At 50.8% G+C, this 22,978-nt stretch overlaps 1 protein-coding gene across 1 annotated transcript in view; it reads left to right on the top strand.

Annotated features, from left to right (window-relative positions):
• Positions 1–20,161, top strand: part of ARHGEF26 (Rho guanine nucleotide exchange factor 26) — a 110,563-nt gene extending 90,402 nt beyond the window's left edge. Inside the window, exons 11-14 of the mRNA XM_072792095.1 lie at positions 11,620–11,829; positions 17,945–18,012; positions 19,308–19,412; positions 19,884–20,161. Of these exons, the coding sequence (XP_072648196.1) occupies positions 11,620–11,829; positions 17,945–18,012; positions 19,308–19,412; positions 19,884–20,026 (526 nt within the window). The 3' untranslated portion in view covers positions 20,027–20,161. The remainder of the gene's footprint in view (positions 1–11,619; positions 11,830–17,944; positions 18,013–19,307; positions 19,413–19,883) is intronic.
• Positions 20,162–22,978: the final 2,817 nt, after the last annotated feature.

Raw genomic sequence — 22,978 nt, 5'->3', positions numbered from 1 at the left:
CCTCCTCCACTCCGGGATGATCTCACCCTACCTTGATTACGTCTGCAAAGACGTTATTTCTCAATAAGGTCACGTGTGCAGGTATCAGGGTTTAGGACTTGAACAGACTTTTGGAGGTCACGGTTCAATGCCCTGCGCTCCCCCAACCCGTCAGCACTGTGAAGTTACGATTATCATCACATAATGAATAAAGGTGCTTAGGAATAGCGTTCTAAGCCAGCGGTAGAGAGCACACCTTTTTTGTAAACAATGACGGATGCTGTCTTTTCATAGTTTTAGATGCCATCATGGTCCTGTGACTCGAGCGCTTCTATCTGGAGGGCCCATAGGTTACCTTTATCTACTTCTTCTGCTTCAGACCTGTTCCTTCTCCAAGGTCTCTCCTGTCCTGTTAGGGCCGCCTCCATGCATCTGGTTGCTCTGCAATAAACCCAGAAGGCTACTTTGGCTCCTTGTCCTCATTGCTCTCCCCCCTCCAGCCAATCACTGCTTCTCCCGTCTCTCGTTGGGAGTGCCCGTGTGGCACCACTTTGAATTCACCTGTGAGACACACCTGGCTGGACTCATGCCACCATCCCTCCATCCACTTTACATCCCACGGTGCAACGTAAAAGTGTGCTTTTTAAAAGACCCATCTACTCAGTCCATCCCTTGCAGATGGCCCTTGTGTGGTCTCACCTTGTACTCAGCCTTACTGAACCACCTCTCTAACCTGTAGGGCCTGGCACATGTTTCTTTCTTTGCCTGAATTGCCTCCCTTCCCACAGATCTGTTCCATCCAAGCCTTTTCGATCGAGGCAAAGTCCTTTTTTACTCTTATTGATTGATTTACTTTTTTTTTTAAGATTTTATTTATTTGTTCATGAGAGACACAGAGAGAGAGAGGCAGAGGGAGAAGCAGGCTCCATGCAGGGAACCCGACGTGGGACTCGATCCCGGGACTCCAGGATCACGCCCTGGGCTGAAGGCGGCACTAAACCGCTGAGCCACTGGGGCTGCCTGATTTACTTATTTTTTAAAAGATTTTATTTATTTGAAAAAGAGAGCATGAGTAAGAGAAGAGAGATCATGAGTGGAAAGGAACAGAAGGAGAGGGAGAAGCAGGCTCCCTGCCGAGCAGGGATGTGGGCCCCATCTCAGGACCCGGGGTCACGACCTGAGCCCAAGACACGCTCAACCACCGAGCCCCCCAGGTGCCCTCGTCCCTTTCATTCTGTAGGTCTTAGATTAATTGTCACATGCACTAGCAGTTCATATCCAGTCCTCTGTAGCGGGTCATTTCTGTGGCTCTATGGCCCCATAAAACCCCGTACTTTCTCTGCCGTATCATTTGTGTTACTGTGTTCACGTCTGTCTTGCTGACCTTTGTACCCTCAGCGGATGGCCCAGCACCTGGCCCATGACGATCACTTATAAATGTTCGATTCGAACCAACTGTGTAAATATAAACAGTTTGAGTGAATGCACTGCTCACTGGGCGGACCCCTCATGCTGGCTAAAATTTCTTTGAATTTTCCTTATATTTAGAGGATGTAATTTTTGTAATTCTGCTCCATTATATGCCCATTTTTAATTAATTTTGGCAAAACCAAGTCTGGACCTTTGTTTATCAACCCCGTGCTCCACAGGGGAAGTGTGTTTAAGGCCTGTTTTTATTTTGTACTGTCCTATCAACTAATGTTTTGAGCTGCAAGTGAAAGTGTAATCAAACCAAAGGATTTAAGTAATAAAACTAGTGAATCATCATCATCATCATCATCATCACACACACAAGTCCGGTGAGCTCAGGAAACCCTGCGTGCTCCGTTCCTCTTTGGGGGATTCCCAGTTGGGTCACTTGGGAGAGCTCTGGTCTGTATGTAACAACGTGCAAAGAACAGTGGCTCGAATCCTAAGGACGGCTCCTTCTCTCTGCAAGGATATTACCAAGGAGGGCAGCTCGGGCCCAGTGGCCAGGAGCAGCCCAGCCCTTGTCCGATCGTCCGCTGCCCTGTGCTCCGGCCACTTGTACCCCCACGCGTGTAGCTCCGTGGTTGCAGATGGTTTCTGCAGGCCCAGGCATCAAGATTCATTCAGAGACCCAGGATGGAGGCACGGCTGAGAAACAGAGGCTGACCGAGGGGGCACGTTCCTCAAGTGGCTTTTCTTTTCTTTTCTTTTTTAATCAGCAGAGGAAAGCCTTTCCAGACAATCGCCAGAAGACTTATGTCTCATGGGTCACGAGACGTGTCATCATAGGGGAGGCTGGGAAAGCCGACGTGTGACAAAGGGGAGCAGGAGAGGCACGATTGTTTAGGCTCAGCCGTGCTGCGTCCCCCGGGGCTGGACACCATGGGACGTGGTGGACCAGAAGCAGGGGAGGCTGACGGCTGATTGGATGGGAGACCGCTCCAGCCGCAGCCAGGAAGCCCGCTTGTCCACGGAGCACTAATTAACGTCCAAGTCGCCTGGGAAACAGAAAGAGCTCCGCGAGAGAATCCACGCTTGCCTTTAGGATAAACGCAGGACAGGGTGGGCCGTTGAGTTTCAAGAAGCCGGAGGTGATTGGAGGTCTCGAACCCACTGGTTTGGCTGGTGCTGGTCACCCGGCTGTGGTTCCCCTGAGTATCCTGTCGGTCGGTCATGCCTCTTGGTTGCCATCGGGCCACCTGTGTCCTTCACATTTGGAGCACACGGATCCGTGGGCCTGGGTGTTGGGCATAATGCAGAAGGGATGCAGAAACCTCATCTAGTCTTCTTGTCTGTGCCAGAATGTATATCGTGTTCTTTTTATTTTTTTATTTTTTTTCATTCTTCTTCTGAATTCTCCAACCATGATGTTTTCAGGTACTCCCTGCAGTTAAGTGAGTAGTAATAGCCGTGATGATGAGACCTGTGCTGGGGAGCAGGTGCCTTTAGCAGCATTCAGAGTGCGGACGCAGCGCACCATTGGGTTGTCACAGCGACCTAGTAGTAGTAGGGTTTCTGTTCTATGGCTGAGGCCTCTGACGTGGGGGAGAGAGAGAGAGTCAGTCAATGGAAGTAAACCCGAATGTGAGGATTACTTACTCATTTGTAATGATCCTGTTACCAACTTAGGAAGCTGCTTGCTTGCTCTTCAGAGCTTGTCTAGTCCTGCTTATGCCGGGGAGAAAGCTTCGGTTCGGTGCTAACAGCCTCTCGGAGCCGCCCGTTTCCCCTTTTCAAGGACCAGGGGTTCAGGGGTTTGCACAACAGGGGCCTGCGTTGTGGGATGCGGAGATCTGTGGTGAGAGGAATGAGGCCCGTCTAGTCCATGATGGGCCACGAGCCACATTTCTTGGCAACAGTGGAGCCCGTTAGATCCTTATCTGCCCCACAAATGTGGTCCTTACAACCATTTGTTAAATCGTTGACAATGAAATAGGAAGCATGTGGCCTGTTTGTTAGTCTTCAGAATTATTTTGATGAACTGAGCGAGTAAGCCTGGCTGAAATCAGTTTCTGAATAAATACCGTGCCTTGTTTTGTTGGAGTGCCTGCCAAATCCCGACTTTCTTGACCCTAGGTATTCAGTTCAAATCATGCTTGGTCCACTTGCCTGCCCATTGGCAAAGTGCCTGTAATTATCAAGCCTTTAACAAAACGTCAGGCCATCAAAATGCATTATCTGTCAGGAAAATTAAAGAGAATAGCTGACGTCTGCTGAGTGGTGCGCTAGGCGTGCGTGCAAGAGCTCCGCGTGCAGAAAGAAAATAAGTGCATTCTCTCACTTAATCCTCACGACGGTCCAAGGAGATCGGTACCGTTATCCCCATTTTACAGATGGGAGAACACAGAGGGTCACTAGCCCGCTCAGGATCACAAAGTGAGTGAGAGAGTTGGGATTCTTACCAGACGTTCTCGTCCAAGGCTCTACTCTTACCTACTCTACTGCACTTCAGTACTTTAAAATCATGTGTCACTTGACTAAGAACTTGTTTGTATTAATCTGAAACCAAGCCTTAGGATGGAAAGCAGCATCAGTGTGTGGCGACGTAGTGTTTCAGCCTCTTCGCTCAAAATAAGTTTCGGTGCAGATCAGTGGTCTTCGTCCCAGAAGTGTTAACTGGAGTATTTGTTTTAAAGATTGACTGATGGGTTGATTGATTTGAGGGTGATATCAAGAGAGACCGTGCACGAGGGCAAACATGCACAGGGAGAGGGAGAAGCGGACACCCTGCCGGGCCGGGAGCCTGATGGGCCCCACGCGGGACTCGATCCCACAACCCTGAGATCATGAGCTGAGCCGCCCAGGTGCCCCAGCTAGAGTGTTTTTATTCTAGTGAAGCACAAGATCCAATATGGGGATTTAGAGAGGGAAGAGAAGCAAATTGAACTCTGCACCCGAAGACGTCTTATCACCTGTCTTGAAGGAAAGTATTAATCTTTGATCCTTTGATCTTATAAAATCGCATCAGGTCGTGTGAGTCAGCGCTCCAGCAGAATGGCAGAGCTATTATGAATCCCTGAGGGAAAAGCAAGGGGCTAGGAGAGGATCCTGAGAATGACCCGAAAGAAGGTTGACGGAGAAATGACGTCACAGGGTCATTAGCAGAGGACGATAGAGTTCCAGGGTGCCACGGGAGCTCAACACCATCCGATTTTGTAGATGCCAAGAATGGTGCTGAGATCCAGGTCATTGGGTTCGGTGGGGTGCTCGGCCGTGATGGCCTTGGGGAGCGATCCCACCGGCATGCCGGGGCAGGGTCTGAGGAAACAGAAAAGGCAGGCAGCCGCTAGCTCGGGAGGCCTTTGTCTTGGCACCAGCCAAGTAAATGGCTTTCACAACAGGGAACCTGTGCACACATTTTAAACGAAGTCTCTGGAAAGGGAGCTACTGCTAGTAAGAAAGATACACATCGCTGTCTTGACATTTGCAGAAAATCGTGTTTTGTTTTGGATGATTCTTGATAGCGTCTCCTAAATGTCGCTCTTTTATGAAAGGAAGGATTGGAGGCGCTGGTTGGGATTCCATCTGTCAGGTTTTGGCACCTGGTGGCTCAGTCAGTTGAGCGTCTGCGGTCAACTCAGGTCATGATCCTGGAGTCCTGGGATGGAGCCCCCATGTCCCAGGGGATGGGCTCGCTGGGGAGCCTGCTTCTCCCTCTGCCTCTGTCACTCCTCCTGTCTCCTCTTTCTCTCTCTCTCTCTAATAAATAAATAAAATCTTTAAAAAAAAAATTCCAGAACAAGGCCACGGTCAAATGGGAGAGGACTCACAGTTAGGCCTGAGGTGCAGTGAGGTGGTGGGAAAGCTGGCCTTCACAGTCTAACCTTCCCCCCCGCCCCACATCTTTCCTTTCCCATGTCTGGCTCCTTCGTGGCCAACTAGCCTGTTTCCCAGGACTGGGCATCCTCAGCAGGTACTGGAAGTAAAACGTTTGCTAATAAGGATTAAGGTAGAAACTCTCCTGAAGGTATTTGCATGTTTAAAAGCACCTCCCCCCCCCAAAAAAAAAAGCACCTCCTTGCCCAGTGACAAGGCAAGCCCTGATGGTCTGGGCCCAGGAGAAAGACCTGTCCTGTGCCCATTCTTCCTCATGACTCAATGTCCACAGAGCTTGGGTCTAAGGAAATATCCTTGTTGCTGAATGAGATTGGGTCCATTTTTTTTTTTTTTTGACTTTTTCACATTTCTTCAGATGTTCCAACATTATTTATTGACTAACCTGTTAAAATGCCCCATAGATTTGCAATGTAACCTTTACTATGTCCTAAATTCCCAAATGTGTTTGGGTCAGTTCATGAGCCCACTGTTCCGTTTCACTAATCCATCTGTCAGCTGAGGCTCCAGGCTCGGTCTTTGACTCACTGTCGTTTTACAACATGGTTTGAGTATGTCCTAAGGCTGGACCACTCTCATTCTTTTTTATAATTCCTTCTGACCGTGCTTACGCGTTTATTTTTTCTATGTTTGAGAATCAGCTGGACTAGTCCCCCTCTTCAAAAACATCCCAAAAAACCTTGTTTGTATTTCATTGGGTTGTGATAAAATTGTATTTTAATTTAGGAAGAATTGATGCGTCTGTAATATCAAACTTCCCTATCCATTCAGGCCTTCTTCTCAAGTGTCTGGAGGCTTTCTATAGCAGCCTGTGAGGTTTAATCCTAAATGTTTTATGGCTTTTGTGGCTATTATAAATAAGATGATTACTCTGATTACGCTTTCTGAGCGTCATTCATATCTAGGAAAGTTTTTTTTCTTTTCTTAACCACTTTATTGAATTAACTCTCACTTCATAAGAGCTTTTCAGGCAATGATGTCATCTGCAAATAATCAGTTGTTTGTAGGGCCAAAAAAAAATTCCATTGTGCAATAGTCACTTCAACTCGACCCTCACACATCCACAGACATGATGCACTTATTATTCTTTAAGTTTTTCTTTATAAGCGTGGCTTGTAAAGTATTTCAAACATACAGAAAATTATCAAACACTGAGATACCTATCACCCAGATTTAAGATACTTTTTTTTGCCATAATAATACTCTCAGATCATTCCTCCTTCAACAAAAAAGCCTGATGTAATCCTGCAGATGCATCTACAGTATCTCCATCCCATCTTCCTCCTCCTCTCCCCAGAGTAACTCCTGCACCGAGATGGGTGTCGGTCATCCTGCACTCACCAGTGCATGCGTCTGTATATGGTTTCGGTGTTTTCAGAACGTGTGCACGTTGGATGCAGTTGGAAAATGCCGTCCTGATTCCAAAGTAATAAATATAGGCCCATTATGAAAAATTCCAACCTTTAGAGAAATTCGAGGAGACGGAAAGCTAAAAGTGATCCATAGTAATGTTTCTAAGAAAGCTACTACACACAGTAAGGTAGGTCATGTTTAACCCACGCTGTGAGGCCGCAGATAGTAGGACCCAACACTATCTGAAGTGCTTAAGAAAGGAAGGCCTTCCTGGGGGAAGAATGACTGAGGTATGTGTTTACCACCATGTCCTGTTCTCTACCGATGGTTCTCTATCTGGGTGAAAAAAAAAGCGAGAAAGGAATCTCAGCAGAGGCTACTGGGACTCTGGGTAGGGTTCAACAGGGAGACCCGTCCTTGTTTACACCACAGAGCAACAAACTTCTATAGATTTGATTGCCGCCCCTGATAGCAGCCGCTGCTTGCACAAAGCAGACAGCCTTGATGAGCAGCTGGCAAACTTGGAGCACGTATAAGACAATCAGAGGAAGTCTACATATAAACCTCCCCATGCAAGGAAAGGTGGTTTTTCCATTTGCCCTTTTCTGAGCAATTTAACTTCCTAATTACATGATCCAGATTGTTTCAGAGACTATGTAAACCATATGTTTGTTAAATGATAGAGACAAACATGGGGAAGTCTGATTAGCATCAACTTCCCTCAGGAAAGGGGTGGCTTTCCCTAAGCCTGGTTTAGCCTGCGTTATCCTTGTTGGACGCGGGTAAGGAAGCGGAGGAAGGGAATAGTGTGCAAGTAGCCGCGTCTGGCTGTGGGTTCTCTCCCCTTCTTTCAGCTGAGGCACATAGTGTGATGCAGAGCTATCCTTTGGTAGTAGCATGAGTGAGTAGGTGCCGGCTGACATCAGTGGAATGAATGTCCTCCAGTATTTTTTTTTTTAAGATTTATTTATTTATTTATTTATGATAGACAAAGAGAGAGAGAGGCAGAGACCCAGGCAGAGGGAGAAGCAGGCTCCATGCAGGAGCCCAACGTGGGACTCGATCCCAGGTCTCCAGGATCACGCCCTGGGCTGCAGGCCGCGCTAAACCGCAGCGCCACCGGGGCTACCCGTCCTCCAGTAGTTAGCAGATTCAGAGAGGAGAAAATACAGTTATTTTGAACCTTTATGAGAGTGAGTGTGGGAGTGTGTATTGGGGCGGGGAGAGTGTGGACGTGCTAGCCAGAGGAAGTTGCTTTTTAGTTTCGTTCCATTGGGTTTGAACAGTAGAGGGTGAGAATAAGTAGTCAATTTATTTCGCTACTGTTAAATGAAACCAGGGTTTTTTTCTTAAAATATAAATTTGTTGAAAGAGTAGTGAAGATGTCGCAAACATTATTGATTATGTCATGAAGACGTTTTACAGGTCTAAATGAAATAATGGTACTGGGTGATGGCTATTGAATCTGTTAAAAACAAAACCAAACCACGTTTCCTGCATCCTATTTTGGATTCAGGAGTGCAAACAGTGGGACAAGTTCCCTGTTCGGGCACAGTCCGTGACACAGATGTGCAGGTGTGTAGAAGCGGATACCTCGAGGTGAACTCACATAGCTATAAATAAAGTGGCCACAGTTCGTCTTCCCAACTGGACATTTGAGAAGGCAACAGGCATAAATGAGGTCACACGGTCACCCCAGCTCTTAATGCTGTTGTGGTTGTCATTGCTTAAGAGAACAATGAGAAAAAAAAAAAAAAACACTTGATTTTTCTACTTTTTCTGGCTTTCATTGTTCCCAAAGGATAAAGATTCAGAGCATCAGTGAAACACACTCGCAGATTCAGAGCATCCGTGAAACACACTCGCAGAATATTATTTGTATCTATACAAATTCTGAGGAACTCAAAAAATTAAGAGGAAAAGAAAGACTGAACTAGTTTATTACATGCTCATTTACGTAGCTTTCCTGGGGCCTCTGGGTCTTGAACTCTACTGGGGACCACCGAATAGATGGAACCACTTTAAGCTGATGACAGTTTGGAACTTGAGTCATCTCGAATGATGGCTTTATGGCAGATACAGCCCTTTACCTTTTATTTTTTTATTTTTTTATTTTTGGAAATATGAAGAATATTTGTGCAATGTCATTGGTTAGGGCACTGTCTGAATACTCCTATTCACAACATTAGGATGCTTGGATTTCTCTGAGGAAACAAAAAACTATTTTTACCTGGAAATGAGTGTCTTTGACTAACAGGTCATCTTGTTTAACTTTTGTGAGTTGGACCAAAAGAAGTAACTAGGAGGTAGAGAAAGAGGATGATAACAAAGAAGCCCTCATTCATCTTATTCTTTCTCTTGTTTCAATGTTGTTGAGGTTTGCTTTTTGGTTTTTTGGGGTTTTTTTTTGCTTTTGTGTTTGGCAGTTCGGTTTTTATCCTGAGTCGTGTGCTATTAAATCCATGCTTAAGAGATCTAGATAATATTATAAACTTTTCCTGCTCTGCCAAAAATTGACTGCTTTGTTTCTGGTAAACAAGATTTTATTTATTTATTTATTTATTTATTTATTTATTTATTTATTTAACCTGGAGTTGTCTGAGTGGCTCAATTAGTTAAACGTCAAACTCTTGATTTCAGCTCAGGCCATGATCTCAGGTTGTGGGATTGAGCCCGCATCAGACTCTGAGCTCAGCGGGAGTCAGCCTGAGATTCCACCTCTGGCCCTCCCCATGCTCATGCTCTGTCTCTCACTCTCAAATTTGTGTGTGTGTATATATATATTTAATGTTTATTTGTAAAATATATTATCCTGCTTTCTTCTTTTTATAGAAACCATGTGAACTTTGATAAACCGTATTGTGGTGTGAGAAATATTTTATATATCCTAACTCCTGGCTTTGTTGCTCTGTAGGGAATCTCAGAAGAGCTTTGGAAATGATCTTGCCATGTGAACTTTTAATTAATACAGAGAATTACTGTAGCAACAAGTGAGACAATCAGAAGTCAGGATTTTGCTTACCGTTCATAACTGTGTTTGCTGTTTTTTTTTTTTGCGGGGGGCAGGGGTATCAAATTAAATTTTGAAAAGATTTTATAAAGTTGTCTAAGGAGAGTCACAAGGAAGTGGTTGACAGGTGGAAATGTATACCACTGAATGAAAGAAATTTTAAGAAATCTTTTTTTTTTTTTTTTAAGATTTTATTTATTCACTCATGAGAGACACAGAGAAAGGCAGGGAACCCGATGTGGGACTCGATCATGGATCCCGGGATCAGGACCTGAGCCCAAGGCAGACGCTCAACCACTAAGCCACCCAGGTGTCCCAAAATTTAAGAAATCTTGAGCAAAATAGCCTATCTTGAAATTCCTAGTATAATTGACTAGGCACAAAGAGTTTCCTTGGAGTTTGTACATTTACATTGATTCTTAAATAAGGTAAATAGTCACTTTTGTTCTTAGAATATATTAGAATATATTGAATAATCATCCATTTATTCAACAGTTATTCCTTGAGGTCTCCCATGTTCAGCTGCAAGAGACAGATGCAGGCAGAGTAGAGGGAGGGCCCAATCTAACCAGGGTTGGGATTTGCCAAGGAGTGATTGCAAGGAGTGATTTTAACTACGTACCAAGAAATCCAAGCTGGGTAAGCTAATAAGCATGAAGGAGAGGACGCAAAGTGAGTGTTTAAGAACAGGGGGAAGGTGGTAGAGTCTGTAGCTAAAGAATGGTTGGGTTGAGGATTAGAAGATGAGGAGGCGAGTTGTAGAGACAGATGGTTGGAGAGGGTGCTTGACATTGGGATTGCAGAGAGGTTGCGGTCGATGGCAATGACAAGGTCTCAGGTGTGATGATGGTCGGGTGGGAGGGCAGAGGGTCAGATGGTTGGGAAGGGGGGGAGTAAGGAAATGAGAAGCCAGGGTAAGGGGAGGCTCCCCTCCGTGGAAATTCAAGAAAGTAGTGGTGGAGAGAGACAGTGAGCCAGTGACTCATAAGGGCAGACGACTCCTAACCCATCCAGGAGTCTGTCCCCAACTTTGATTATGAGATAGAGCCGGACAGCATGAGCTTCAAAGCTCAAGACTTTTGGGGAGGAGGAAGTGATCCTTTTCTAGCAGCAGCGACGAGACGCAAGCCCACAGAGAGCCTCCAGGGGAGGCCAGGTTTTCTAGCGAGAGCCAAGTTTCTGTTAAGGCAGGACGGTGAAGGGGAGGGTTCAAGGCTAAGGCTGAGGATTTATAGGATTTTGCTGGATTCCCCACAGGGATCCGTTTTGGGAGGACACAGTAGAAAGGGTTCAGAAACCAGTCGGGGGGTGCTCAGGGTGGGGGGTGGAGGCAGATGAAGCACGGTCACAGTGTGACAGGACGAGTCAGGGGGAATGAGGACTACTGGGGCTCTGGGGTGCAGGCAGGGAGAGCGAAGTCCGTGCCGCTGGCCCCTGAAGCAGGTGGGGGGGCGGCGTGTGTTGGGAGAGGAGGAGTCTCCGCAGACCCCTAGGGCTCTTCCGTCCTGTGCCTAGTGGTTTGGACAAGGCTGGGGGTGAGCCCTTGGTACCCAGAGCGTGGGCAGGTCTGGGACGCCCTCCCTGCTCCGTGGGCCACGGACCCCGCGTGTGGGTCTCACTTGTGATCACAGCCCCAGGATAACGGAAGGTGAAGCTCGCGCGTTCAGATTCCCTTTTAATACTGCTTTTAACTTAGCATATGATGGGGAAATAGTAATTCCCAGGCTGAATTTGGGAAGGGGCTATTGATTCATAAGCAGCATACGGAATTCAGATTCCGGGTCCTGGTGTGGGTTTTTTTGTTTTGTTTTGTTTTGTTTTTGTTTTTTAAATAAATCCTCTCTTCCTTTCCTTCCTGCCTCCCTCCCCATCACGTTCTCCCCACACTTCAAGTCGCACGTGACTGGAAAACGGACAGTGTCACCGTCTTGTCCACGGAGTCGCTGACACGTTCTTTTCCCTTTTCCCCGCAGCGAAGAAAGTTACAACGTCAACGATTACTCCTTAAGAGATCAGCTGCTGGTGGAGTCTTGTGACAGTGAAGAGCTTAATTCTTCTCCAGGGAAGAACAGTTCTACGATGCTTTATTCAAGACAGAGCTCTGCTAGCCACCTCTTCACCCTGACGGTCCTCAGCAACCACGCGAGTGAGAAGGTGGAAATGCTGCTCGGGGCCGAGACGCAGTAAGTCTGTGCAGGGACTGGGCTTCCGAGCACCTGCTCTCACTGTTCCCTGCCTGTTGCCCTTGGCCTGAGACGCCCTGAAAACAGCGACGGGAGCTACTGGCTCTGTTGTGCTGAGCACCTACTATGCGCCGAGCACTGGATCTCTTGCTTCCCGAGCACTGGATCTCTTGCTTCCCGTAAGCTCATCTTTCCCTTGCGATGCCCTCTCCGTCTTGAGAGATGGAGGTTACTACTTTCATCTTCTTGAGTCCTGACGGATGCATTGTGGTGCTTGAGGTGGTGTCCTTTTGTATTTAGAGAGTGCTTTAAACGTCCCTTCATTTTAATCATCGGTGAAGACATGACCCATGAGCCATGGGTAGTTGACACCTGGTAGTTTGAGTCTAGACCATGAGTTTTCCTAGATAAGAGGCCGTTTTGCAATCCCCTCCCGTCAGCCAGACAGCCAAGAGCCCAGTGATTTCTATCAGAAGAGACACCCAGTTTGGGGAGACCTTAATGAATCCACTTTCCCATCAGAGTTGATGCAGAGGCTGACTAAGCTTGCCTGCTGTGTGCATCTGTGGCGGCCCCGGGGGCGGGGTGCCGTCCAGCCTCACGCTGGACAAGGGCAAGGCAGCTTCATCTTCAAATCCACTCCTTTGATTTGGCCCATATTTGGCCCGTTCGGAGGCAACGGTTGCCCTATGTATTTGCTTAGAAACTGGAAACCTCCCCCGGAAACAGTCCTCACAGGCAGGTGGAGCAGGAGGAGAGGAGAGGAGAGTCCCCTGCTCGTTGTCCCCAGGGGTCCTGCACATCCCTCCCACTCGGGTCGGCCAGGGTGTAATCAGAGTGGGTCAGCAGCTGGTGGGTAACAACCCTGAGGCTGTAGCAAAGTCTTAGCGAAAGTAGAGCCACGAAGGCATCTCTGGCTCCGGCGAGTATTTTAACAGCCTCCCTCAAAGAGAGACACCAGAAAAAGAGTGAAATTATAAAGCGTCCACCGAAAACGTTTCAAAAGGGCCGTTTCATCTCTTTTGGCGCTAGACGTGACTCTTCAAAGGCTGAAGGAGACCGAGAGGGACAGGTTGATGTAAAATCTACTTGGGATGTGAAAATAGCCAAAACAGAGTATTCCAAATGAACGTGAGAGGTAGCAGAGGGAATGGGCAAAGGAGCTTCATCCTCTGTGTGTATCCATAAAACAAAGAAAGGCCTCTCTCTGAGGTCCCACAGCGCTTCCATGGAATTGCTAGAGCCCCGCCGCGTTCCAGGCGCGCTCCTCCGGCGGGTGTGGGTGCGGGTGCTTGCGGGTCTGTGCAGGTGGACAGCAGGAGCCCCGTGTAGCACCTGGGCTCGGGACGGCCCTTCTTCAACCCCGAAAGTGATTAAATCCCTTGGCCAGTGAAGACAGACCCGGCTTTCCTCTGTTGGGGGGAAGCCTCTCTTAAAGAGAATTTCATCTGTTTGAGCTTTGGATCTTCTAGGATTTTTTACTTAATTTTATCTTTTTATTTATTTTATTTTATTATTTTATTTTATTTTTTAAATTTAAAAAATATTTTATTTAAATTATTTTATTTTTTATTTTATTTTTTGAATTTAAAAAATGTTTTATTTTTATTTTATTTAAATCATTTTATTTATTTCATTTTATTTTTTATTTTATTTTTAAATTTAAAAAATGTTTTATTTTATTTAAATTATTTTATTTATTTCATTTTATTTATTTTATTTAAATTTAAAAAATATTTTATTTTTATTTTATTTAAATGATTTTATTTTATTATTTTATTTTTTCTTTTTTAAATTTAAAAATATTTTATTTTTATTTTATTTAAAATTTTTTATTTCTTTTATTTCTTTTATTTTTTCTTTTATTTTTTAAATTTAAAAAATATTTTATTTATTTTATTTTGTTTTTTTAAGTAGGCTCCATGCCTGACTTGGAGTCCACGGTGGGGCTTGAACTCACAAACTTGAGATCAAAACCTTAGCGGAGGGACGCCTGGGTGGCTCAGTGGTTGAGTGTCTGCCTTGGGCTCAGGCCGTGACCCCGGGGTCCCGGGATCGAGTCCCACGTCGGGCTCCCCACAGGGAGCCTGCTTCTCCCTCTGCCTGGGTCTCTGCTTCTCTCTGGTCTCTCATGAATAAAGAAATAAATTCTTAAAAAAAAAAAAACCTAATCTGAGATCAAGAGTCGGAGGCTTAACTGGCTGAGCCGCCCAGCTCCCCTGACCCCGCACCCCCTTCATATATGACTTTAAGGATGAAAACGTCTTAAAGCTTTGGAGGTTAGTGCTTGTCCAGACCTGCTAGGGGAATCTCCGGAACAGGCGTGGGCCGGTCGGTCGTAGTTAGCAACGGTGGAAGCGGTGGAAGCGTTACTGGTTTCGCTTTGCGTTTTCCTTTTCTCTTTATTGAGGGTTGCCTGTTCCCTATTCCGGTCTTGCCGGATCAGCAGAGCCTCCCCTGTCCCTCTCATACCCGATGTCACCTCCACCTCGTTCCTGACGTCGTCCCAGGAGCGTAGGCCGTAAACGGACACGCCGGGCCCTTCGTGCATACCACGGTGGCTCCTTTCCGGGCACCTGCCGTAGCATCTGTTCACCCTCTTGCCTTTTGACGTCGGCGTGGACGGAGAGGATGTCGGCCTCCTCGTCACGGAGGTGCTCAGGACATCGCGTCGGGCCGCCCGCACGTGGGCTGGGCCGTGGGGCTCTCTCGGATCCGTAGTTCTCTGATTGCGGGCGAAAGGGGCCGCGGGGCAGGTCTCCGTGGGTGGAGGAGCCCCCGCCTCCGACTCCAGCTCAGTTGCAAAGTGAATAAACGGGCCCTTCGGAGCGCACACGGCCTGGGACCTGGGACGGCAGCGCTGCGGACGCGAAGCCGGTTACGGGCCAGAGGCACTTCTCTCCGAAGCAGCACCCGGCTGTTGAGGGAGCCCGAATCATGTGGCGTGTGGACACGTGCAGGTCAGCCCTGGCCTCACCTCGTCCTGAGCCATCAGGGTTTTGGTCTGTGTAGACTATTAATTCTCTTTGCTTCTCCGATTTTGCAAAAACGTGTAGGCGAGGATGGTTTTTAAGTGTCCCCTCTTTTACGTTGTATGTGGTTCATACGGTCTGTCAGCAAACTGGTTGGGAGAACAAGGTTTTCGCCCCATTCTGGACTTGTCATACTTGCAGAACTTTGGTCACGTATGTCCTTTGGTTACTTATTCTTCGGTTGGGAGAAAGGGAAAAAGGAAAAAAAAAAAAGACATAACTATTGACCTTCTTGGAAAAACTGTTGTCAGTAGGAAGGGTGTGGCCCTTGGACCCCAGGCCAGGTCACGCATTGGAAGAAGGTGACATTGGGGAACTGATCGCAGCTTCGATTAGCTGAGAATGTAGCAAAGGGCAGCCCGGGGGGCGCAGCGGTTTGGCGCCGCCTTCAGCCGGGGGCGTGATCCTGGGGTCCCGGACCGAGTCCTGCATCGGGCTCCCTGCATGGGGCCTGCTTCTCCTCTGCCTGCGTCTCTGCCTCTCTCCCTCTCTCATGAATAAATAAAAAAAGCGGGGGGGGGGGGGCGATGCCTGTGGAAACAACAGGGCGGTGAATTTCGGGCGTCCCATTGTTTGAGATACTTTTGGAATAAAGTACCGAGTGGGCGGTGCGGGCCACTGGCCTGAGGGGACGCTGGGACGAGGCCTGAGTGGCCGGGCTTGACCGTGACTTGGCCGGGTCAGGGTCGCTGGGGGTGTCCGACAGGTGGGTGCCTGGGTCTGCGACTTGCGGCGAGCGGCGGACACCGCAGGCCAGGCGGCCCCTCCGCAGCCCCCCCCCAGCGGCCCTCGCACCCTAGCCCCTCCCGCGGGGCCCTAACCTGTCACCTGAGCTCTCTTAGCCTCCCCTGGTGGCGGCCAGTCGTGACCGGCCAGCCCCCACTGCTGTCCCTAAGCCCGCAGGACTCTAGGGGAGCCCTGGGCACCCGTGTGGTCCGCGCGGCCCCGAGACCTGCTGCTGTTCAAACGAGCCCTCCTCTGCAAAGCTGCTGCATCTTTTTTTTTTTTTAAAGATTGATTTATTTGAGAGAGGGAGGGAGGGAGGGAGCAAGTGTGCAAGCAGTGGGAGGGAGAGGGAGGGAAGGAGTGTGCAAGCAGTGGGGGGCCAGAGGGAGACAACCCGAGGGAGGCTCTGGGTGAGAGCACGACCCCACAACCGAGACTGCGCCCCGGTGCCCCCCACACCCCCGTCCGTTTGCGGGGTGGGAGGACTCCTCCGTGCGCTCAGCTGTGTCCGCCTCACCTGGCGTAGCAGGTTCCCAGGACGTAGGTTTGGAGGCGAGCCCCTCGCGAGTCTTACACACTCGCGCCCAGAAGCCGGCCTGGCCGCCGCCCGTGTCCCCGCCGTGGCCTCTGCGCTGCCGGACACGCAGCTGCCTCTGGGTTCCGCCGGCCTGGCCACGTCGGCGTCGGGGCTGGGGTGGCTTGGGTGGCGGTCCTCCGGTCACAGGACGTGCGTCCAGGGCGCCGCCGCCCTCCCCACCTGGGCCCTCCTGGGACACCTGGGGGCTGGGCACGAGGCCCCGAGGGCAGCGGCAGGTGGCGCCCCGGCCGCCTGGGTCTGCGGTGGCATCTGCGTGGCGTTTGGGCCCGAGCGGCCACGGTCCTGAGACGCGGGGACGGGCCCCGGGAGGGCCGCCCGGGTTCTTTGCCCTTCATATTGCAGCTGCAGCATAGGGTCCCCTCACCCCGTCCCCAGGGACCCTCCTCAGAACGTGTCCCTCCGCAGGACCTAGCGGCCTAAGGGCTGTGGGCCCGACCCCCGCGTCCTGACCAAGGGCCTTGTCGGGGGAGCCTGGCCTGGCCGCCGCGCCGCCCTTAGGGATCTCGCTGGCGACGGGGAGTACGTGGGATGGGGTGACACTGTCCGCTGTCTTCGTGTGTGACACGCTCCCAAGACCTGTGTCCGCCCAGAAGAGCCCAGGAGAGATGCTCATTTACCTGGAGCAAACCTAGGTCTTACCGGTGGCAGCATGTGCCCCTCGCGGCATCCAGAATCCGCTTCCAGGAGCCCCGTCAGGGAGCTCGGGTCCTCCGGGGACCGCAGCACCCACCCCGGAAAGACAGGCAGGCAGGTGACACTAGCGGGTCTTTGGTCATCGAGGAAACAGGGATTGACCCACTTTCAGGGTTTTTCAGGCTTCCAAGGTCCTGGGGTCCCCAAGCAGGGCTCCTTGAGGTTCTGGGGTCCCCGAGCGGGGCTCCTTGAAGTCTTGGGGTCCCCGAGCGGGGCTCCTCGAGGTCCTGAGGCCCAGGGTCCCCCGAGCGGGGCTCCTTGAGGTCCGGGGTCCCTCTGCCCCAGGAGTGGGACCCCTGGAGGAGGAGGCGGCGCGTGGGCAGGTGCGCGTCGGGAGCGCCAGCACCGTATCAGCCGCGATCCTGCTACGTGACTTTCCAGATCAAAAACCGGGGAGGACTCTATCCTGGAGAGATGCTTAAGCGAGACTTCTGACCTCTCGTGAAATGACTACCTTGTTCCGTATCATCGCAAAGCTTATTATTTAAAAAGTCTCAGTTATTCCTTGAAAAAAAAACTTTTGGCTCTGTTCATTGGAGCACTTGCACACGGTCCAAAAAAAGGTTAAAAGAACTTAGTTCAGGAAGGCTCAGGCTGGACGGTATTAGCTGCAAGGGGAGCTCAAGCACCTTAAGGTCTGGATTCGTCGGGTCTGAAACGGTGTGGCTGGGGGGGGGGGGGCAGCGGGGAGGATGCAGACAGACCGACCGCCTCGGAATTTTTTAAAATGGAATTTACTCTTTTGAAATGTGAAATCGGATCAAGTGCACTGAGTATCTCCTGCAACGAGGTGTTGTGCAATCGGCTCCTTATTAAACGTTGCACCGTCGCAGGACAGATCCCAGTTGACCAGTAATTAGCCAACTTCATCCAGAATCTTCTAACAGGATGACCAGTGTTCCGCCCACAATCCCCAGATTATCTTTTTAAAATAAGATACCCGCCCCCTCGGCCCCAGCGCCCTCCCCGACCCTGAAGGCCAGCCCCGTAACCCGCCGGGAATCCCTGTCTCGGTTCCCTCCTTCTTTGTTCAAGGGCCCTGAACCTGGATGTCCCCTCTGTTTAGGAGCGAGCGGGCCCGCTGGATCACCGCCCTGGGACGCAGCAGCGGGAAGCCGCCCCTGGACCGAACCTGTGAGTACCGGGAGGGCAGCTGTGCCCCCTGCTGGCCGCTGGCTTAGTATGAGTTTTAAAGATTTTATTTATTTATTCATGAGAGAGACACAGAGAGAGGCAGAGACACAGGCAGAGGGAGCAGCAGGCTCCGTGCAGGGACCCCGACGTGGGACTTGATCCCGGGACCCCAGGATCACGCCCTGGGCCGAAGGCAGACGCTCAGCCACTGAGCCACCAGGCGTCCCAGGGCCGCTGGGTTGATAGTCACCGGCCACCACCCCTGCTCCCTGCTTGGGAAGCCACGGGATCTGAATCCAAATCCAAGGTTCACTCTCTTGTATAAACGTGGCAATTTAGTCACCCCCAAAGGCAGGTGCATCACCATAGAAAGTACGGGGTGATTGCCAGGATTAGGTTAACCTGTATGGAAAGGCCTCCTGCACTGTGAAGCTCTTAGGTTTTCAGCGGTCGGTAGAGGGCAGGGGCCGCACGTGTGAGCCTTCTCCAGACACTCTGAATCTAAGCGGAAATGTATTTTTTAAAAAAAATTGGCCATCCCTTGTGGCCTTATTTATTAAAGTGATAGCACTGAGGACATGGATTATTTACATCAAGTAAGAATATCCAAGAGGATCCATTCTGCTTGGGGAGTGGAACCGCTGCAGTCGGGCGGGGTCACGTGCCTGGATGAGCGGCTTCCCCCCGAGATTCCTGCCTCTGGATATTTCTCCCCGGAGGTCAGGTGGAGAGAACCAGGGGCAGCGCCGCTGCTCATCCCGGAGCACCGCAAAGTCACAGCTTCGCGCTTAGAGCAGCAGCTACCGTGGTCGGTTTGAGCGTCGCCCACAAAGCAGGTTTCTTGTTAAAACACTAAGAGCTGCCGTCCGTGACTCCGTCCCAGGAGTCCCTGGGGTTCCGATGGCCGGGTTCCAATTCAGCATTCTGGGGGAGTCCCTGGGGTTGGCCGGGTTCCGATTCAGCATTCTGGGGGAGTCCCTGGGGTTGGCCGGGTTCCGATTCAGCATTCTGGGGGAGCTGCAGAGCGGTGCCTCCCTGTCCGGGCGGCGGGGGGACAGGTGTCCTGCAGCCGGGCCGGGCCACAGCCTGTGTCTGGCCTCGGTTTCCCCACGCACAACGGCTGTTGTGTGCTCTCTGGCCGGGCCCGCGGCTCCTTGTCGGGCTGCTGGCTGCGGGGACTCGGGCACCGTGGAAGGCCCCTGGGGCTCCTGGGCGTCTGAGGCAGCGTTTCTGCCTGGGCCTGAGGTGCACGGCTGTCCCCGCCGCGCTCAGCGTTGTCGCCTTCCCCGTCGCAGCGCTGACCCAGGTGGAAGTCGTTCGGTCGTTCACCGCCAAGCAGCCCGACGAGCTGTCCCTGCAGGTGGCCGACGTGGTTCTCATCTACCAGCGGGTCGGCGACGGTGAGTGGCCCAGCTTGGCACAGGTGTGCATCACCCGCCTCCCCGGGGCTGCCTTCCGGGCGCCGGCTTCCCCTTGGCAGCACAGCTGCCTGTAATGTTCTGTAATGTTCTTGTAATGTTTTGGAACGTGAAGCAGTCACAGTCAAAAGCGACTGGAAGAGTCCCCCCTTCCCCGTCCCTCGGTGACTCCGTGCTGCTCTCCAGAGGCTCTTCCCTCCTCACTCCTTCCCTTGCCTGCAGGCCCTGTGCCCAGCACCCCCCTCCCCGCCCTGCACCACGGGCTCGCCAGCCGCCCCCGATGGCGTCCCACCTCGGGGTGTCGCTCATTCTGTCTTGAGGCCTTCCCCCGTTGCCCTCTCCTCGCCTCCGTCGGCGGCCACACGAGCTGGGGGCGGGTGGGGGGCGGCCCTGCAGTCCCGGGCCCAGAGCCGTCCCCCGGCTGCCTCAGGAGGCCCCTGCTCTCGTCTGCAGGCTGGTACGAAGGCGAACGGCTGCGGGACGGGGAGAGGGGCTGGTTCCCCATGGAATGCGCCAAGGAGATTACCTGCCAGGCGACCATCGACAAGAACGTGGAGAGGATGGGGCGCCTGCTGGGGCTGGAGACCAACGTGTAGGCCAACGCCGCCTTCCTCGGCCGCAGCCTGCGTGCAGCTCGAGTGAGAACAGCTGCCGACGCGGGGCCGCGTGGCTCAGCGTGTGCACGGCCAGTCACTTCCACACGGGGCTCGCGGGCTGCATGGGGGCCGGGTGTGGGGGCTCAGCTGCTGCCGGGTACTCAGCAAGGGTGCTAGATGCCGGACCCTGGTTGGCGCCTTCCCCGCGTGGCCAAGAACGCCACTGCCCCCCTTTAAGGGCTCCTTCGTAGGGTTCTCCCAGGATGAGCAGGAGGTTCGGTTTGGGAGAAACGCCCGGTTTTGTAAATACCTGTGTCGCCTCTTCTTGGTTCGGATTCCGATGCGGAGGATCTCGCAAGGCAGGGCTCCAAGGGGAGCTGCTGCGTTGTTCTAGACCCTTCCCAGGGCAGGGAAATGGACACTTGAATTTTTGCCGCCTCTTCCCTCCTTCGTAGGCGAGATGCTTGCCGTAGAGATTTTCGTTTTAAATCCATCTCACCCGATATTGGTCTCTAATAAAACCCAAGCTACTCAAATAAGATAGAATTTCAATGGTTCACAGAAGTGAAAAAAATCCTGCCTACAGGAGAGGGTCCTACTTTTTTTAGATCGTCCCGAATGAGCTGATAAACTGACACGAGGCTGCTTTCTCCGCCTTTCACCATCTCTTTATTAAAGATTTTTGGCTGTTCCTACTCCTGTTCCTCAACAGGAAGTTGGCTAAAACCCAATCTCAAGGTCAAAGTAGGGCTCCCCAAGGTCTCCAGATGCCAGCATGGTACCTAACTGAAACGTACCATTTGGTCTTTAGGGGAACCCACTTGATGTGCACTAAAGGTCTTGCTGGCAGGATTTGGAGACCTTAGCTGTGGATGTCCACAGAACTTCATCTGCTCCACTGGGGCAAGGAGAGACGATTCTCCGTGTTCTTCTACAAAGGGAGAAAACCTGGCAAAGGGCACGTTATTCAAGGACTCAGATCTGCGTGTGGCTCGTCCCACCTGCCTGCCGCCTGCCAGCCAGGTACCCAGATCGTGGATGAGGCGAGCGAAGTAAAGCCCCGCGCGCGTGGCTGCTAGGAAGTGTGCTTGGCTCACACCCCGTGACCTGCCCTCTCAGCAGTGAGCCGTGTGGCGCACCCGGGGCCTCTCGTCCCCGGATCACTCTCCTTTACTTACGTACACATTTCCGGGTGTAAAAGACAAGCTAGGCCCCGAGTTCCTTGAGATCCGGGCCCGGCAGCGAAGTGATAGCGGTGGACGCGGTAGGAGAGGTCTGCAGGTTGGTAGAACGAGGTGTGGGTCTCCTGTCTCAGGTCACAGGCCTCTTAGAGGTTAGGACGTTGTAATCTGATCTCGTGACGTTTGCATTTAGGAAGGAGGAGTAAAGGTGTTGCTTGCAGAGGGATCGTTTTGTGTAATTTCTGGCTAATATCCATTTGAAGCTAAAAAGCAATGATATGAATCCTGTGAATTAATTTATAAGTAGAGATGTTAAACAGTCTTGGAAACGTGTGCATTTTACAAATCACAGCCTTATGGAGAAAGCAGGCCGGTACGGTTCTCGGGTAGAGTGGGGTCACACGGCGGGGGTTTAACACATTCAGGGTCTCCTTCCCACCCTCAGTTGTCCTCTTTCTCGGACAGCGCTGTTTTCAAACCTAGTTCAGTTCCTACGGACGGAGAGCTGCTTGGAGCTGTCCAAGGACTTCATTCCGTGGCCTGCGGAGAATGAAAGTACTCCTTTTTGTCCCAACGAATTGATACTGCTTGTATACTTTTGGTGAAATAAGTGAATTTATAAAGATTTTGTATATAACTGTTCTTGTGTATCTGTGTGATTTAATTCACTCAAGCATATGTTCATTTAAATATGTAATTTGCTGGAGATCCACTCAGGAGGGACCTACAGCTAGCGTTAAAGGGCACCGACCTTTCCTTGTGGCGTCCCTGTTGGCATCAGCTGCCCTGAAGGCTGCAACATTTTTAAGAGCTGAGCCCCGGTGTTTCTTCCAGTTTCCACCAAACTGCGCAGACGGAGCGAGTTACCTTAATAGTTCGTGGTTCCCGAGCTGCCAGATCGGACTGACTTTGGCTACCCACTGTCCGAACCTTTGTGAAGTTTTCATCACCTTGTGAGTCTTGGTGGAAGGGGTTGGGTTTTCTGCGCACAACAGATCACCCCAAACGTAAAGGCTTCCAGACCAACACCCACTTCCGGTCCCTCAGTTCCACCCGCAGTGGGAAGGCCGGCACGGCTTGCAGCTTCTCGCCTTAGAGCGTCCGTCGGCTGCTTGCTCAGCCAGCGCTGGTCTTTCCTGCTCATGCCGGTTTGAACCTGTGCTTACTCCTTGCCACGGGGTCCTTCATCTTCCAGGCACCGGTGGCATGTTGAGTCTCTCTCACACTTGGAATCTGACTCCATCTTCTGCTACCAGCTGGAGAAAACTGCTTTTAAAGAAATCGTAGAATTATATTGGGCCTCTAGGATGGTCACCCTTAGGATTAGCTCAAAACCAACTGATGTGTGACCTTAATTAGATCGTGAGATTCCTTGACCATGCAGCAGGACAGGATCACAGGTTTAACATGGGGGGCGGGGAGTGTGACATTGGGGATCATCTTATAATTAATTCTGCCCTCAAAACTGCTGTAAACTTTAAATGCTGGATACTCAGTTTCCCTGTATCTCCTATTTACTAACATACGGCATGTGGTAGGAAACGCCAATCAAAGCCCTGTTGGATTTCTACTCAAGTTAGTGATGGAAGAGGGAAAAATATGGGTGCACCTTCTCTAGAACTAGCAAGATATATTCCCCTCTTGGCGGCCACGTTTTCCTGGGCCTTTAGAAAGCAGCAGCGGCAGAGCTACTTGGGGCCTGGAGTGCTACATAACGCAGGGCAGCGTTTATTAGTGCTGCGGTAACCACCCTTGTGGACTGAATCCCCCT

The sequence above is a fragment of the Canis lupus genome, chromosome 22, assembly GCF_048164855.1.
Source record: "Canis lupus baileyi chromosome 22, mCanLup2.hap1, whole genome shotgun sequence".
NCBI lineage: Eukaryota > Metazoa > Chordata > Mammalia > Carnivora > Canidae > Canis > Canis lupus.
Note: the sequence above shows the minus strand (reverse complement) of the source record. Positions and strands in the feature narration are given on the sequence as shown.